The sequence below is a fragment of the Squalius cephalus genome (genome assembly GCF_949319135.1).
Source record: "Squalius cephalus genome assembly, chromosome: 2".
NCBI classification, from domain to species: Eukaryota; Metazoa; Chordata; class Actinopteri; order Cypriniformes; family Leuciscidae; genus Squalius; species Squalius cephalus.
The window spans coordinates 22,297,490-22,312,644 of record NC_137123.1 but is presented as its reverse complement, the minus strand read 5'-3'; the positions used below and the strand labels follow the sequence as shown (position 1 = coordinate 22,312,644).

General features: G+C 36.6%; 1 protein-coding gene across 7 annotated transcripts in view; it reads right to left on the bottom strand.

Moving 5' to 3' along the window:
• atp11a (ATPase phospholipid transporting 11A) overlaps window positions 1-15,155 on the bottom strand; it is a 74,428-nt gene that overhangs the window by 11,613 nt on the left and 47,660 nt on the right. For 5 of the 7 annotated variants that reach the window (XM_079850728.1, XM_079850729.1, XM_079850730.1 and 2 more), the window contains exons 18-26: window positions 13,558-13,739; window positions 9,122-9,373; window positions 8,865-9,045; window positions 5,936-6,038; window positions 5,671-5,816; window positions 5,246-5,305; window positions 3,896-4,023; window positions 1,426-1,561; window positions 824-847 (exon numbers count right to left, since the gene is read on the bottom strand). In XM_079850728.1, the coding sequence (XP_079706854.1) occupies window positions 824-847; window positions 1,426-1,561; window positions 3,896-4,023; window positions 5,246-5,305; window positions 5,671-5,816; window positions 5,936-6,038; window positions 8,865-9,045; window positions 9,122-9,373; window positions 13,558-13,739 (1,212 nt within the window). The remainder of the gene's footprint in view (window positions 1-823; window positions 848-1,425; window positions 1,562-3,895; window positions 4,024-5,245; window positions 5,306-5,670; window positions 5,817-5,935; window positions 6,039-8,864; window positions 9,046-9,121; window positions 9,374-13,557; window positions 13,740-15,155) is intronic. The other 2 variants (XM_079850732.1, XM_079850727.1) reach the window with 1 other exon arrangement.

Here is a 15,155-nt window from a genome sequence, read left to right as displayed (position 1 = left end):
ATTAATTTCTGTTAACTTCAGTGTTAGTTAAGTTAGCTCAGGTCAACTAAATAATATTAACAACTTTTAATAAAAAAAAATGTATTAGTACAGATTAAGTGCTTTAGAAGTATTTTTTTTATCATTAGTTTGTTCATTAATATAGTTATCTAATGTTAACAATTGGAACCTTGTAAAGTATTACCATTTTTTCTTACAATAAAGACATTATAATATGTCAAATGCTTTAAATCTAATAAAAAAATGTCTTAAAAAGATATTTGAACCTCCGATGGATTTAAAAAAAGCTAACGAGACCCCGAAGCGTACCCTATTTGTGGAAAAACCTTCTGATTAAAAGTTTCTGAATGGTTTCTCTTCCATTCAACATGTGCCAAATGAAGCGAAATGCTTAATCCACATTTCCTCTTGCTCATTCATTTGCCCTTGCAGTGAGGCATGAGAGGATGGACATGTATCCTACGGGCCGATGAGGATGAGTGTGACGGCACCCCTCCAACCCGGGTGCTTGCCAAAAAAAATACACAGTCGCAACGTGACACACGGGGCGGACACAAACTCCTACTCCATCACAAGATGATAGACAGAGGACGATGGAAAGGAGGGGGGGCTCGCTACTCTATACCTACGGTGGCTGGTCCTCGGTTCAGGGGACACTGGGATGTCATACGGTACTGTTTGAAAGCTACAATGGCAGTGAACGGTTGGTGTTAGTAGACACTATGTGAGTGGGGGTGGCTTTAGGATGAGGGGAGGGGCTGAGGAGGGAAACAGTAAAACTAAAACTAAAAATAGGATGAGAAACAGATAGGGACAGGCTTACCATCTGTGTGTTGGTGGCCATTAGCTGAGGAAAGGAAGAGAAGCAGAAAAGAAAAGAAAGGCAAAAAGGGGGGTAGGTAAAAGGAGGAGAGATAGAGAAAGAGAGATAAAGAAGAAAACGAAAGAAAAGAAGGAGAGGGAGGGGACAGGGAGCAAGAAAGTAAAGAAAAAATTAGGATGTTATAACTTAAAGTAAATCAAACAGGTAAAAAAAAGCAATCCAAAAAGGTTACTATGATTTAACTTAATGGCACAGAGAAAGATGTCTGATCTGACTGATTAACCAGCATGCTTTGTGTCGCATAAATGAATGGAGAAGCACCTGTAATGACTTCAAACATACGCAGAGGAGGACAGACTAAAGTCTGCAAGCTGGATCAAGACATCAGTTAAACCACAAATATGTACTTTACAAGCACTGAGTCCACTTTAACTCGCTCGACAAGCATCGGCCACCCATTCAATCTGTATGCGACTTTTATTTGACTGAGAAAAAAACGAACTAAAGGAAAAAAAACAACAACAGCTGGTTAAGTCGATTAAACAAAACACGCACAGGAAAACGTAGGAACAAAATCGTGGTTTAGACGGTGACTGTGTTACCTGTCCGTTGCTGGTGAAGGTTGTGTTGTCGAAAAGGAAGAAAGCACCAAAGAAGAAGACCATGGCATCAAAAACCCCCAGAAATGTCCAGTAGATGAAGGTGGACCATCTCAGGAGGGAGTTCTTGGCAATATCTCTGTAAAAAGAAATACATATTCAATCGTTAAAAGATCGATGAATCATTAAATGATATGAAACCTAGTATTGTTATTTCTGTTACAAACATTCATATTATCACAGACAAACTGGGATAAAAGTTTATAGTTTGGATATAAACACTGATGTCGATGGAAGCGTAAATCACCTTTTGAAAGTAACTTGCGCTTTCAAGAAACGACTGTATCGATTACATAGTTTCGCCAATGTGTTTCCATGCGCATGTCTTCTTATCGGATAAAAATGCATCCACCTCAATTGTGCGCTGAAGTTTTAAGTGCATTTTTAGAATTTATGTGCATCTTTGCATTTCCATCCAGCGTTTTTATGCGATATCCCAAAACGCACATAAAAATAAGTGGATGGAAACATAGCTAATGTCTCAAACTGTGAACTCAAATATCTGAGCTCCAAATCCAAGATCAAATGATCTGTGCTATGCTATCTGTTCATTTTATACTGTAAAATGAAATTTATACTAAATGAAGAGCCATTGAAACCAACACGAAGAGCAATTGTGCAATCTAACATTTCACTGCAGGATCATATGGTTATTTGGGAGCACTCAATGAAATATCAGTTTAATCTCCAACCATACTTGAGATTGGATAGTACATTTCAAATGAAAGTGAAATATTGGTAAGAAAGAACAAACATGACCTCTGCTGCTTGTGTCCATTCTTATTTATTTTAGATTAATAGATCAGCTTTTTCCAATGAAAATGTCCTTGATGGCTACAAGTGCTGCACTGCGTGCCAGTAGCAAACACTGTGTATAATGTATATACTGAATAAGCAATGCAGAGGAATAAGAGGAAAAAAATTGCAGCGTCAGGACATTTGTTGAATAAACGTAGAGTGGTTCTTACAGTATTTCTGCCCAGTGCTGTGTGTAAATTGAGTTTAGTGCAAGCGTCTACGCAAATATGTTTTCCAAAAGCTGATTGAACGGTCCAATTATTGCAGACTTTTATTTGGTGGAAGTGTGTTCATGTGATTAAGTGAGAATACCTGGAGGCTCACAATTTTATTAAAGAGGAAAATATTGCGAGCGAGATTGAGCTACATCAGGCGGTTCATTAGATCCAAAAATGATGCAAGGAAAATAAAACGTTTTCAAAAACATATTTAATAGTTAAACCATCCGAATGGACCAGTGTTGTGCCGTCATTATGACTTGCATTATTTTATCATATACCGTACATGTGTATTAAAGGCAATATATAAAATACATATATAACTTATATATAAAATATTTCTATAATAAAATAATATGAACTAAAAAATAATATTAAATAAAATTAGAACTACTGGTCCAACTGGGTCAGCCAGAAAAGCATAATAATAATAATAGTAAAATAACAATACATATAAATAATAATAAAAAAGTCCCATTCCTTCATCATTTGCTTTTTGCTATTTCAAATGTATTTACTGTGTATATGTTTTATTTTATGATTTTGTTTTTTTACTCTTGTCCTAGACCCAGACTTTCAAATAACTGAAAAGCATAGAACAATAATCATATAATTAATAGGGCTGTCAAACGATTAATCGCGATTAATCGCATCCAAAATAAAAGTTTGTGTTTACATAATATATGTGTGTGTATGGAGTATAATTATTTTCTATATATAAATACACACACATGCATATATATATTTAAGAAAAATGTGTTATTTATATATAAAATATTTATATATAATATAAATTATATATAATATAAATATATATACACAGTATATACATGCAAATATTTCTTAAATATATACATGCATGTGTGTGTATTTATATATAGAAAATAATTATACACCGTACACACACATATATTATGTAAAAACAAACTTTCATTTTGGATGCGATTAATCGTTTGACAGCCCTAATAATTAATAATAAAAGAATAAAACTAAAATAAAATACTGTAATAAAAAATAGTGCAAGTTTGTCTCTGGGAAAAAGGTGGCAACAAATGTCAGGATATGAAACAATGTGTGTTATGAGCCAACAGTCATGCAAAAAGGAGGCCAAGGTTGATATAAATAGCCTGCATGTAGACAGGGATTTATCAGTAGGTCTCAAAGAGGGAACCAGAAATAGAAGATAGTGAACGTGCTGCTCCAAAATACCCCCCCGTACACGTGATGAGATGCATCACGTTACGGATCATGTATCAGACTAAAACCCTGAAAATTCACCACATACTTCTTTTATGATCCTTCTTATTGTTAGAATTAAATTATAATTATTGCCGGACATTCTGACCACAGGAGTGGGTAATAATGGGGGTTGTTGGTGCAACCAGGATATTCCTCACCTGTATAGAGAGGGGTCCCGTTTGAGGATGTCCATGTTGATGTGCTGCTCCATCAGACTGTAGAGGAGGATGGGTAACGAGGTGAAGCTGATATTGTACAGGGTCAGATATGCCGTGTCGTACAGTGGCTGCAGAGGGAAAAATAATTGTTATTGTAAATGTACAGTGTAAGTGCAAAAGAGAAATTTGTTTTTCTTTTAAAGGGATACTCCACTTTAAAAAAAAAAAACAGACAGTTTTTGGTACCATTGACTTCCATAGTATATTTTTTTCCTACTATGGAAGTCAATGGTACCAGAAACTGTCTGGTTACTGACATTCTTCTAAATATCTCCCTTCTGTTCAGCAGAAGAAAGAAATTCATACAGGTTTGAAACAACATGAGGGTGAGTATATGATGACCGAATTTTCATTTTAAAGTGGAGTATCCCTTTAACTATATGTGCACTTTCATGTTGCAGGTGTTGATTTACAAACAGATTAATACTTTTCTCTTTTTGTTATATCAAGGTCATTACGTTTTTTCCAATGCTTCCATCATTTATTTTTGCCATTTTAAATGCTTTTTACTATGAATATATTTTTTATTTTATGATTATATTTTTACTCTTGTCCCAGACCCAGGATTTTAATTTTAAAATCTTAAAATCATCATACTATTTTTTTAATTAAACTTCTGTTCAAAAGTTTGGGGTCAGTAAGATTTTGTAATGTTTTTAAAAGTCTCTTATGTTTATGTTTACCAAGGCTGCATGTATTTGACCAAAAATACAATTTTTTTTTTAATATTGTAAAAAAGCTATATTTAAATATATCTTAAAATGTAATTTATTCCTGTAATGCAAAGCTGATTTTTCAGCATCATTACTCCAGTCTTTAGTGTCACAATCCTTCAGAAATCATACTAATATGCTGATTTGCTGTTCAAGAAACATATCTGATTATTATTAATGTTAAAAATGGTTGTGCTGCTTAATATTTTGTGGAAGTTATTGTAAAGTTAATGTAAAGTTATTTGAAATCGATATTTTTTTTATAACGATATATAAGTCTTTACTGTAACTTTTGATCAAATTATTGTATCCTTGCTGAATAAAAGTACTAATTAATATAATAATAATATAAGTTGTAATAGTCAAATTATAAAAAAGTGTGAAAATATGATTTAATTTTAAGAAATGCTACCTATGAAATAACTCTAAGCAAAACAAAAGATTCTGAAACACCACCAAAATCTCCACCACAGAACGAGAAGTTAATTTTCTAAAGGTGCATAATTGAAGAAAATATAAAGACAGAATGTTCTTTTTCAAAAGTAGTCTAATAGTGACCTTTGAGATATGCGTTTACCTGCTGAGAGAAGCCACAGAAGAACTGATAGAGAAACTGAGGGAAGATGAAGCACACATTCTGTGGAGAGAAAACAGACCCTCAGTACCTGATGAACTAAACCCTTAGGGTGTGTGTGTGTGTGTGTGTGTGTGTGTGTGTGTGTGTGTGTGTGTGTGTGTGTGTGTGTGTGTGTGTGAAATCAGTTTGCTATAAATAGGGCTGCATTGAGTTGCATTTTCAACAAGATTGTTCAGTGGGTTATTCAGAGCTCCTGGGAAAAAAGTAGCATCCACACACATCAAGCAACTTTTGTCCGTGTTTACAACTGCAGGCGGTGTGGTTTGTGTTTGTGTTGTGTCAGCTAGTGATCATCAGCTATTTTGCTTGTGATGATCTTACTTCTTTATTTTGTGTGTCTACAAATTTTGTAAGTTTGGGTTCACCTTGTAGAAGAAGTACTGGACCAGCTCAGCGATTCTGATGTAGTAGTAGTGCCCGTGAACCAGGAGCATCTTCTTCAGGTGTTTGAACTTGGTAATTGCATAGTCGCTGTTACGGGCCGCCTGACGCCCCTCTTTACCCATGATCCCTAGAGGGAGAACAACCAGTCAATAGGCATGTAACATACTGTTGTCATAGCTGTTGAACACAAGTCTATCAGAGAGGACTGGAGAAGTATTAATATCTAAAACGACTTGATTTTATCACCTATGCCCACGTGAGCTTCCAGAATCATGCTGACATCATTGGCTCCGTCCCCAATGGCCAGCGTAATGGGGTGTTCTTTTGATGCTTTAATCATTTTAACAATCTGAAAGAACAGATTTATTTCCACAGGTTAAATCAGAACAACTGAGAGATTAGATTATTAATCAGGGTTTTTGGCTGAGGCGACGGGATAATATTATACTCATCATCAGCTATCTACCCTTTCTCAGATGAAACGACTAAAATATCAGTCTGGCTTTTAGTACACATTGATTACACAGGATTTTATTGTGTGCTTGAGGTCAGTAATGGTCTTGTAATACTGTGAGTTCTCTCACTTCTTGGCTTTACAGTCCCTGGTTTTCCCAGCAGCCCCAGAGAGTGACTGACAGGTTTAGCGTGCAGTAAATTAGAAAGAGAAATAGACCAGAGTCTCTTTTGATTGCATCGTCTAACTCACAGACTGAGAGATTACAATAAGGGAACAAGGACAACCTTTCTCTGGCAGGTGGCTGTGTATGTGTGTGTGTGTGTGTGTGTGTGTGTGTGTGTGTGTGTGTGTGTGTGTGTGTGTGTGTGGGGGTCAGGTTTTATCCTCACTGCGGGGACCAAATGTTCCCAAATTGATACCAAGGCCTAAAATCACCCACAGTCACTGGAACCCATAAGGAAAATGGCTTAATAAACAAACTAAATAACGTTTTAATGAAACTGTCTTTATGTGGGAGTCATTATTCACTGAATCGTTTTGTTTAAAACACTGATTCATTCAGGATTTAATAAGTCAGGGGTTCTCTCTCTCAACTTTCCAGCAGAGTTAAGCTCAAACACACAAGCTAATCAAGGTCTTCAGGATTACTAGAAAGTTGCAGGTGAGTGAGTTTAATCAGGGTTGGAGATAAACTCAGCAAGAAAGTAGATCTCAAGGGCCAGAGTTGAGAAACTCTGAAATAGTCACTAGCTATGTTTCCATCACCCTGTTTTTATGCGCATTTTGAAGTATCGCATCAGAAACGAGTGTTGGAAATGGCAAATTTATGCAAAAAATCCCGTAATTGGCAAAAAAGTTTTTACGCTGGCTTTTGTGCGAAAAAGAGTTCATGCGAATAATGGGAGATGGAAACGTATTTGCCGAATAAATTCTGATGTAGCGGACATTAAACCCACATGACTAATCGGCTGTTTCCGCAGATGGTGTTTTTCTTACTGTTGGTTACAAGGTTCTGTGATGGATTTTTTAATTAATCATAAATAACATTTATTTTTCTTGCAGGAACAACACTCATATGCTTTTGAATCTTAAATGTTTCCCCTTTTAGTCGAAAACTCGTGACTTTGGTTATGTGAGTGTAAAAATAACAACTAGGGGAAATGAAACTAGACAGATGTTTAGGTTTCAAAACTTGTGATTATGAAGTAATCATTAAAACAGAGTTTGCTTCTACCTAGTAACAGAAGGGTTTGTCTATGAAGAACCAATCAAATTGTGGGGAAATTAAGTAATGTTTAAAGTAATTTTCGCCATGCTCCTATTCAACAAAATCTGTTGTATTCCTGTTTGCTGGTGGGATTCTCTCTGAAATTTGTCTGAGATCCTCCGGCCGTGATTAAAGCTTCTTCTTGGGGGAGATTCTTTGAGAACTACTTGAGAACTCTCCTGGCCGTGATTAAAGCATTTAAAGGACATTTGCTGAAGTCTGTCTGTTTATTATTGCTGCGCAGCAAGTTAGTTAGGGGAACAAGTTAGGGTAAGGAACTCGAAGCCAGTTGACAACTGTAGATGCAAGAGCTAAAGTATAAAGATTATTGGGTGTTTATTGTAGACGCCCCAGATATATTTATTAAGTGTCGACTGTAGACGCTTGGGTGTCGATTGGAGACGCCCCAGGTAGTTACGTTAATGCTAAAAATCTACCAGTTCCCAATACCACCTTCATCTGCTCGAACAACTTGATGGAAACGCACCTAATTTGCATTTTTATTTTTATTTTTTTATTTTATTTTTGTTTTTGCGAACTTTCGAAGATTCGCTTTATGTTCGGCTGGAAACCCAGCAACTGAATCATTTGCTAAACCGATTTATTCAAAAACACGGATTCATTAAGGAACGGCACTACTGTTTGTTGCTTGGATACGCTAATTCTTTGCATGGACCCATATTCATCAGTGAAGCAAAAATAGATAAAGTAACTTCCAATATGTATTGTGTCTAAAATGTAACTTACTTAGTATTAACTTTTATGGAACTGTTGGTCATGAATATATTCTTACAATAGAAAGACACATAAACACATTTATTACAACGATTACAGTAATATTAGTGATTTTTTTAAATAAAAAATGAATACATATAGGACAGAGTTTCCTGTGATCCTTTACCTAAATTATACTGTGACAGGAAATGATGTTATGAAATTATCTGATACACTACCTACACTACCATTTAAACATGTCGGGTCAGCAAGATTTTGTTTTCTTCGAAATAAATGAATACTTTTTCTCAGCAAGCACGCATTAAATTGATCAAAAGTGACAGTAAAGATATTTATAATGTTACAAAAGTTTTCCATTTCAAATACATGCTGAACTTCCTTTTGAACTTTCTATTTATCAAAGAATCCCGCTTCCCAGTTTCCACAAAAAAATCAAACAGCACAACTGTTTTCAACATTGATAATAATAAGAAATGTTTCTTGAGCAGCAAATCAGCAAATTAGAATGATTTCTGAAGGACTGGAGTAATGATGCTGAAAATTCAGCTTTGCATTACAGGAATAAATTACATATTAAGAATTATTTTAAATTTTAATAATATTTTAAATTATTAGTGTTTTTACTGTTTGTTTGATCAAATAAATGCAGCCTTGGTGAGACTTGCCGAACTTTTGAACAGTAGTGTATACTCTTAGTGACTGAAGTGCTGCATTACCTGTGCTTTCTGTAAGGGTGCCATGCGGCAGCAGAGAACAGCACTGCAGTTCCTGCAGATTTCCAGGAAAATTTCCTTGTAGTTCCCTCCGTTGCTGTTTCCATCCTGTGTTGGCTTCAGTACAGCTGACAGTGTTGCCCCATCGATTATCAGACCATAGTCTTGGCAATCACCTGAGAGTCTGTGTGGACGAAACACATGTGTGAAGGTGTCTGAGTGTAAACACGAGGGCATGTACACATTTCCACTGTACCCACCCTGAGAAAGTGTCCCTGGTCATGCTGCCATGGTGTCTCAGGACAGTCCTGCTCAGATCGAACAGGACGTCATGGAGACTCTGCTCTTCTGTCCGCTTGGTTGTCAGTTCCAGGATCTGTGTATTGCGATGGAACAACCTGCTAGCATAGCATGTGGCTGCTGCCGTCTCCATTTTGTCCCCTGTGAGAACCCAAACCTTCATACCAGCCTTGTGCAGGGACTCGATGGTGTCGGCCGCTTTATCCTGCAGCCTGAAACATAAAATAATAACTTTTTTTAAGCATTTCATGTAAATGATTAGCACAATGCAGGTATAATGAGCAAGTTGGGGTGCCTAAACCTTCACTAGCTCTGCCTTAAACATGCTAATGACCCTCGCAACTGTTGACATCCACCGTGTTTCCTTTCTAATGTACGTCTATCTAAGTCCTGAATTTTACAGACAGAATTCGACAGTTTTTAATCAGGTTCCTGCGTAATTTAATGATTTACACTACCATTCAAATGTTTGGGGGCAGTAAGATTTTAGTTTTTTTAAGAAATAAATACTTTTATTTAGCAAGGATGAATTAAATTGATTAAAACAAAACAGTAAAGACTTTTAAACTGTTACAAAAGTATTTCAAATGAATGCTGTTCATTTGTTCTTTCTATTCTTCAAAGAATCCTAAAAAGAATGCATCACTGTTTCCAAAGAAATATTAACCATCACAACCATTCTCAACATTGATAAAAATAAGAAATGTTTCTTGAGCAGCAAATCATCATATTAGAATGATTTCTGAAGGATCATGTGACACTGAATACTGGAGTAATGATGCTGAAAATTCAGCTTTGATATCACAGGAATTTTGTAACAATACAAAACAGCTATTTTCACAATATTACTTAGTTTAGTCAAATAAGTTCACTCTTTAAAAACAAATCTAGTGAACCTATCACACACTGACGTAAATAGTATCCAAAGTACTGCATAAAAACTGCGTAAAAGTGACAATTATGCAATTTTTGCTTTGACAGCCCAATTGTTTTAACTGTATAGTAGCAGCAGCAGCAACATTTTGGCACAGTATGTACTGTAGCAATCCTGTGTGCTTTATTCTTTGCGCAGTGCTGGAGTGAAAGTTAATGGACAGTGCTCTGCATGGCTCGGTGGCTCGGAGGTCTCATACGGCAGTGTGATGTCTCAGCCCACTTCACTCAGTAATTAAGCAGCCCAGCAGTCAGGATTCACAGTGCCACGCTGCTGCCAGATCATTAAGACTGCACCGCACTCACAGCCCAGCCATGCAGGGACGAGTGACATTCTCACAGAGACTCCCGGGAAGACATTCTATTACACTCCTTATTAAACATTCTAATAACATGAATTGCATTTCACTCAGTAGCATTCTACTGAAGTTAAACAAATTCCAACATTCTATTTGGCTCCATAACATTCTAAGATTCTAAAACCTTGGCTTAAAGTCTATGTGAAATCAATTGTTTTTGAAAGAAGTCTTTTATGCTTACCCTGACTCCATTAATTGCAAACTAACCACATCAGTTGTGCTGCTTTAATATTTTTGTGGAAACTATGATACGTTTTTCAGGATTCTTTTATTAACAGAAAGTTCAAACTAACACCATTTATTTGAAATAGAATTCTTTTGTAACATTATTATCATTTTTGATCAATTTAATGGGTCCTTGCTGAATAAAAGTATTCATTTCTATCTCTATATAAAAAACAACAACGGACCGCAAACTTTTAAACAGGAGTATATATTCTTAAACACACTCATGGCCTTAAGCTACGTTCACACTACCAGTGACACGATCCCATTCCATTGGCCCATTCCATTGACCATTGGCGACAGGATCTAGGCATGTCCAGTGAGTTGAGATATGTTTAACTTTATGCAAATGAAGCGCAACTTTTGGGAGCGACAACCAATATGAGCAATGGGGGAAAAGTTATTTACTTTCCTATAATTCATGAATCTGATGTCTCTGTGTATATATTTTGGTACTCGCTGTGCTGACTAAATGGTTTTGTGAACCTATAGATAGACCAGCGGTTGTGCTTTCGCTGCGAATAAAAAGCCATGTTTCTCGTTCATCTTTAATATGAAGTATTCTGTGCACCAATTTCATTTATATTTAGTATTCTCCCTCCAAAATCATTGTTTTTCAGCGGCAAGAAAACTGATTTGGTGGAATAACATCGGTGAATGTCACAGTAGTGGAAACGCCCACTAGTGACCTCACCCCCAGCCATTGGCAACATACAGCGCCAAAGTCACTGACAGTGTGAAAGCAAAATTATTGAGCATGATTCATGCACTTTATTGAAAAAACATACAATTTGTCTTCATAATAACCTGCTCCACCTCTGAAATGACTATTTCATGTCACCTATAGGCCAAGTGGGAGGGAAAAATTAGCCATTTAAGACATTGTTTTAGGCTAAGACATTAACTTTTAGCTAATGCAGCCTTTTTAAAATCTTTGCTATAGTTAGCAGTAATTTAATGCCGGTTAAAACTTATGTAACATTAATTATATCCCCTCTACAATCCACATTCAAATCAGGCTCTATTCTTGTACTGAACACCCACTTTTCTCTATGAAATCCAATTCTCAACAGATAAAAAGTACTGTCCTTCAAATTTTTTCTTGTTGAATATCCTGTTTCAAACTTAAATACACGCAAATGAGAATTTTGCATGTGGGCGAAAGGTTTCCTTGCACATACTTAAGTTGATCACATGAATCCGTTGCATTGAACAACATAAAAGCGACTTCCAGTTCGAAAGTGACTTCTGTGTCAGTTGTGCTTCATATATCGCTACACAGCGGAAATTTGGAAAAAGGCGTGGTCACTAATGTTTGCATTTGCCGTTTCATGCTGAGTAAGAATTTTTCTTGCATATTGTTTTTTCAATCCTGTTACAAACAGTCAGCGACGACTTACCAAATTAGCTTTGTGAATTTGTGACTATAACACATCATCTTGAAGACACACTCGTGACCTCTTGAAGACACAAACAGGCTGGTGCCTACGGGGCAGTGATTGCATCTAATTAACACAGCCTGACAAAATAAGTTCCCGTCCAGTAATCACTATTTGTTTGCTCTGTCATATTCATTAAGGCGGTCGACATGGATTGATGTGTTTATTTTTAACATTGGGTTGGATGGCCTCCATAAGTGCACAAGCCAAAACAGTGGTTCATCAGATCCGCGTCTGCCGGCCCCCAATTGATTCAAGAGGGGGTCTAATTACGTTAGCTGCTCATTATCAGGACACTGGAGCCTAATGGATGGACTCTATTGATTGCCTGTGCAATTAACGTTAACTCACACTGGTTCTGCCAGGGTGCTCACGTGCGCTTCAACTGGACGCCGGACCTGTAACTCTCCCACCCAGTTATTGGGCCAATCGGAACCTTGGCATTCAGCCAGTTAAAAATCTAATACTGCTAATGCACATCTATGATCAATTTCAGTTCGGGTAAATGTACGACTATTCTTGTTTACTTAGAGAAATGCATGACGCACTTTATTGAAAACACGAGGTTATTATTAACATGCTGATGTTTTTACTTGGCAACATAAACACTGGAAAGCAATATCGGACTTGCTCAGAAATGCATCAGACGTCATGGTTCCATATACCCCGACACTATGGATTTTTTGATGGTGCAGTGGGTTGGAGCACGGGGGAATGGGAGAGTAATCTGCGTATTTAGATCATATAGATGAATGACTTAAAGCCTGATAAAATGAACAGTTCCCTGATTCTCTATAATGTTCTCCTGATTCTTCTCCGGTGTAGTTACAAAGTGTTGTCAATTTCTGGGAATGTACACTGGGGTTTAAAACTCTTAGACCACAGTGAAAATCTGGGATTTAAAAACTAATTTAAAACTTAAAATAAACAGAAAATATTTGATTCTGGGCTATTTTTAGGCTACTAACTAAGGTATCACATGTTCTTGCTTCCACTGAAACACAAGATTCTCTTTGGATCATTCTCAAATCATGCTGGAGAGCAATACTGAGAGTTTTTTTCTCCAATTTTCCCCTCAAATTATAATGCACACTTGATAATTTGTTAATAAAAGCACGTTTTCAAATGATGCTGGATAACAATACTAAGAATTGTTTCAATTAAACATTTCACTTAAATTGTTTAACAATCTATTTAACAACAAAATGCTAAATAAAACCAGTTCCACTGGTGGGTTGACATTTGGATCCCACTGTATCTTAGTGGCAGAGTTATTTGTATATGCATTTTGGATTTGACAAGGGAATACTGAGCATGAAATGGTTTGGATTCCAGCCAGTCAGCTTCTGTTAATTTGTGAACTTTGAAATCGAAAGTTCGATTCACTTCAGAACAAGAATTTTTAAACAAGTCAATCAAATTTAGGAGGCAGTGATTCACCTATCTTCCACAGCAGTGGCTCCCAGCAGGATGAAATCCTTTTCGATGACATCATAAGCTTCAGCCAGTTTCTTGTCACGCTCCTGCAGAGCTAGTTTAGCGCTGTTGAGGAGACGGCACGTTTTCTCATACTCCTCATGAGTCAGCTTCTTATAAGCCACACAGAGAGTCCGTAAACCCTCCTACAAGGGAAAGATTTGAAACAAGTTGTCAGCTTAGCCTTCCAGGATTTGAAACAAGTTGTCAGCTTAGCCTACCAGGTCCATTCATTTACAAAAAGAGCCAAAATTCAACACCAGAATTCATTCTTTGTCCCAAAACAGCATTAATCTTAGATATAACTAAATATAGGTTTACACAACATAAAAGGAAAGAACAATACCAATGCAAAGAGAAATTAAATGTTGACATTATTTATTCACACTTCTATTGTCCCAAATTTGTGACTTTCTTTCTTCTGTGGTAAAACACTGATATTTTGCAGAGTGCTCACGCTGCTCTTTTCCATAGAATCAATCATATGTTGACCACAAGCTGTCAAGCTCCAAATAGGCCAAAAAAAAGCAATATTGTGCAATATTCAAAATCAAATTTTACTTTTTATGGGGTTTTTTTTGTCTTTTTTGAAACTTTGTATGTAAAGGAGCAGCATGAACATTCTGAAAAACATTTAATTTTCCATGCAAGAAAGAAAGTCATAAGGGCTTTTCACACTGGACTTAACCCCGGCTTACCGTCCATCCTTACACGTTTCACGCTTGTAATTTAGAAGCGGGGTTAGCACCGATTTTTACCCGGGGTTATCAAACCCTGTGGTGCAAAACGTACAGTGTGAAACAATGCGGTGTTAGAGTGTCAGAATGTGCACGTTGTATAAACAGTCGTTTCAGCATTTGATGAGGAAAAACGCATAAGACCGTTTCATTCTTACCTTTATAGTCTGAAAAGTCCATTCATGACAAACTTGATAGTACAGTCGGCAATGTATAACATGAGGATGTGCAATGCTAAAGCTTTTATATAAACAGGTCGCATGCTGCGTTCTTCCAATCAATGGCAATGACAATGCAAATATGCAAATAGGACGGGTTTAGAAATGTATGGTGTGAAACAGCATCTTATGAATACCCAGGATTAACCCCTGGTAAAGTATGAGCAGTGTGAAACATGAAGATAACTCAGGATAACCCAGTTTACCTACAGTTTAGAATAACCCAGGGTTGGCTATTTCAAGTGTGAAAAGCCCTATACAGGTTTAAAACTACATGATGGTTAGTAAATGACACAAATTTCAATTGTTGAACAAACCCTTTGAAATGTAGATTATTGAATGAAAAAATGCTCTAGTTGAAAAGTTCCCATTATGAATGTTAATAAAACACTACTGATAGAACTGTCATGTTGAGCTCCTTCACTTTAGAACAAAGGTTATGTTTTGTCTGCCTCTACAGAAACATTTTTCACTACTGCTACCAAAGTCATGAATCAGCACGGATGCCAGTACAACCAAACCCTTTGTAAAGTGATGCAATTCCCGACACAGGTCTGTGAGTAACATAATGAAGTAACATAGAGCTGTGTCAATCTATGACATTAGA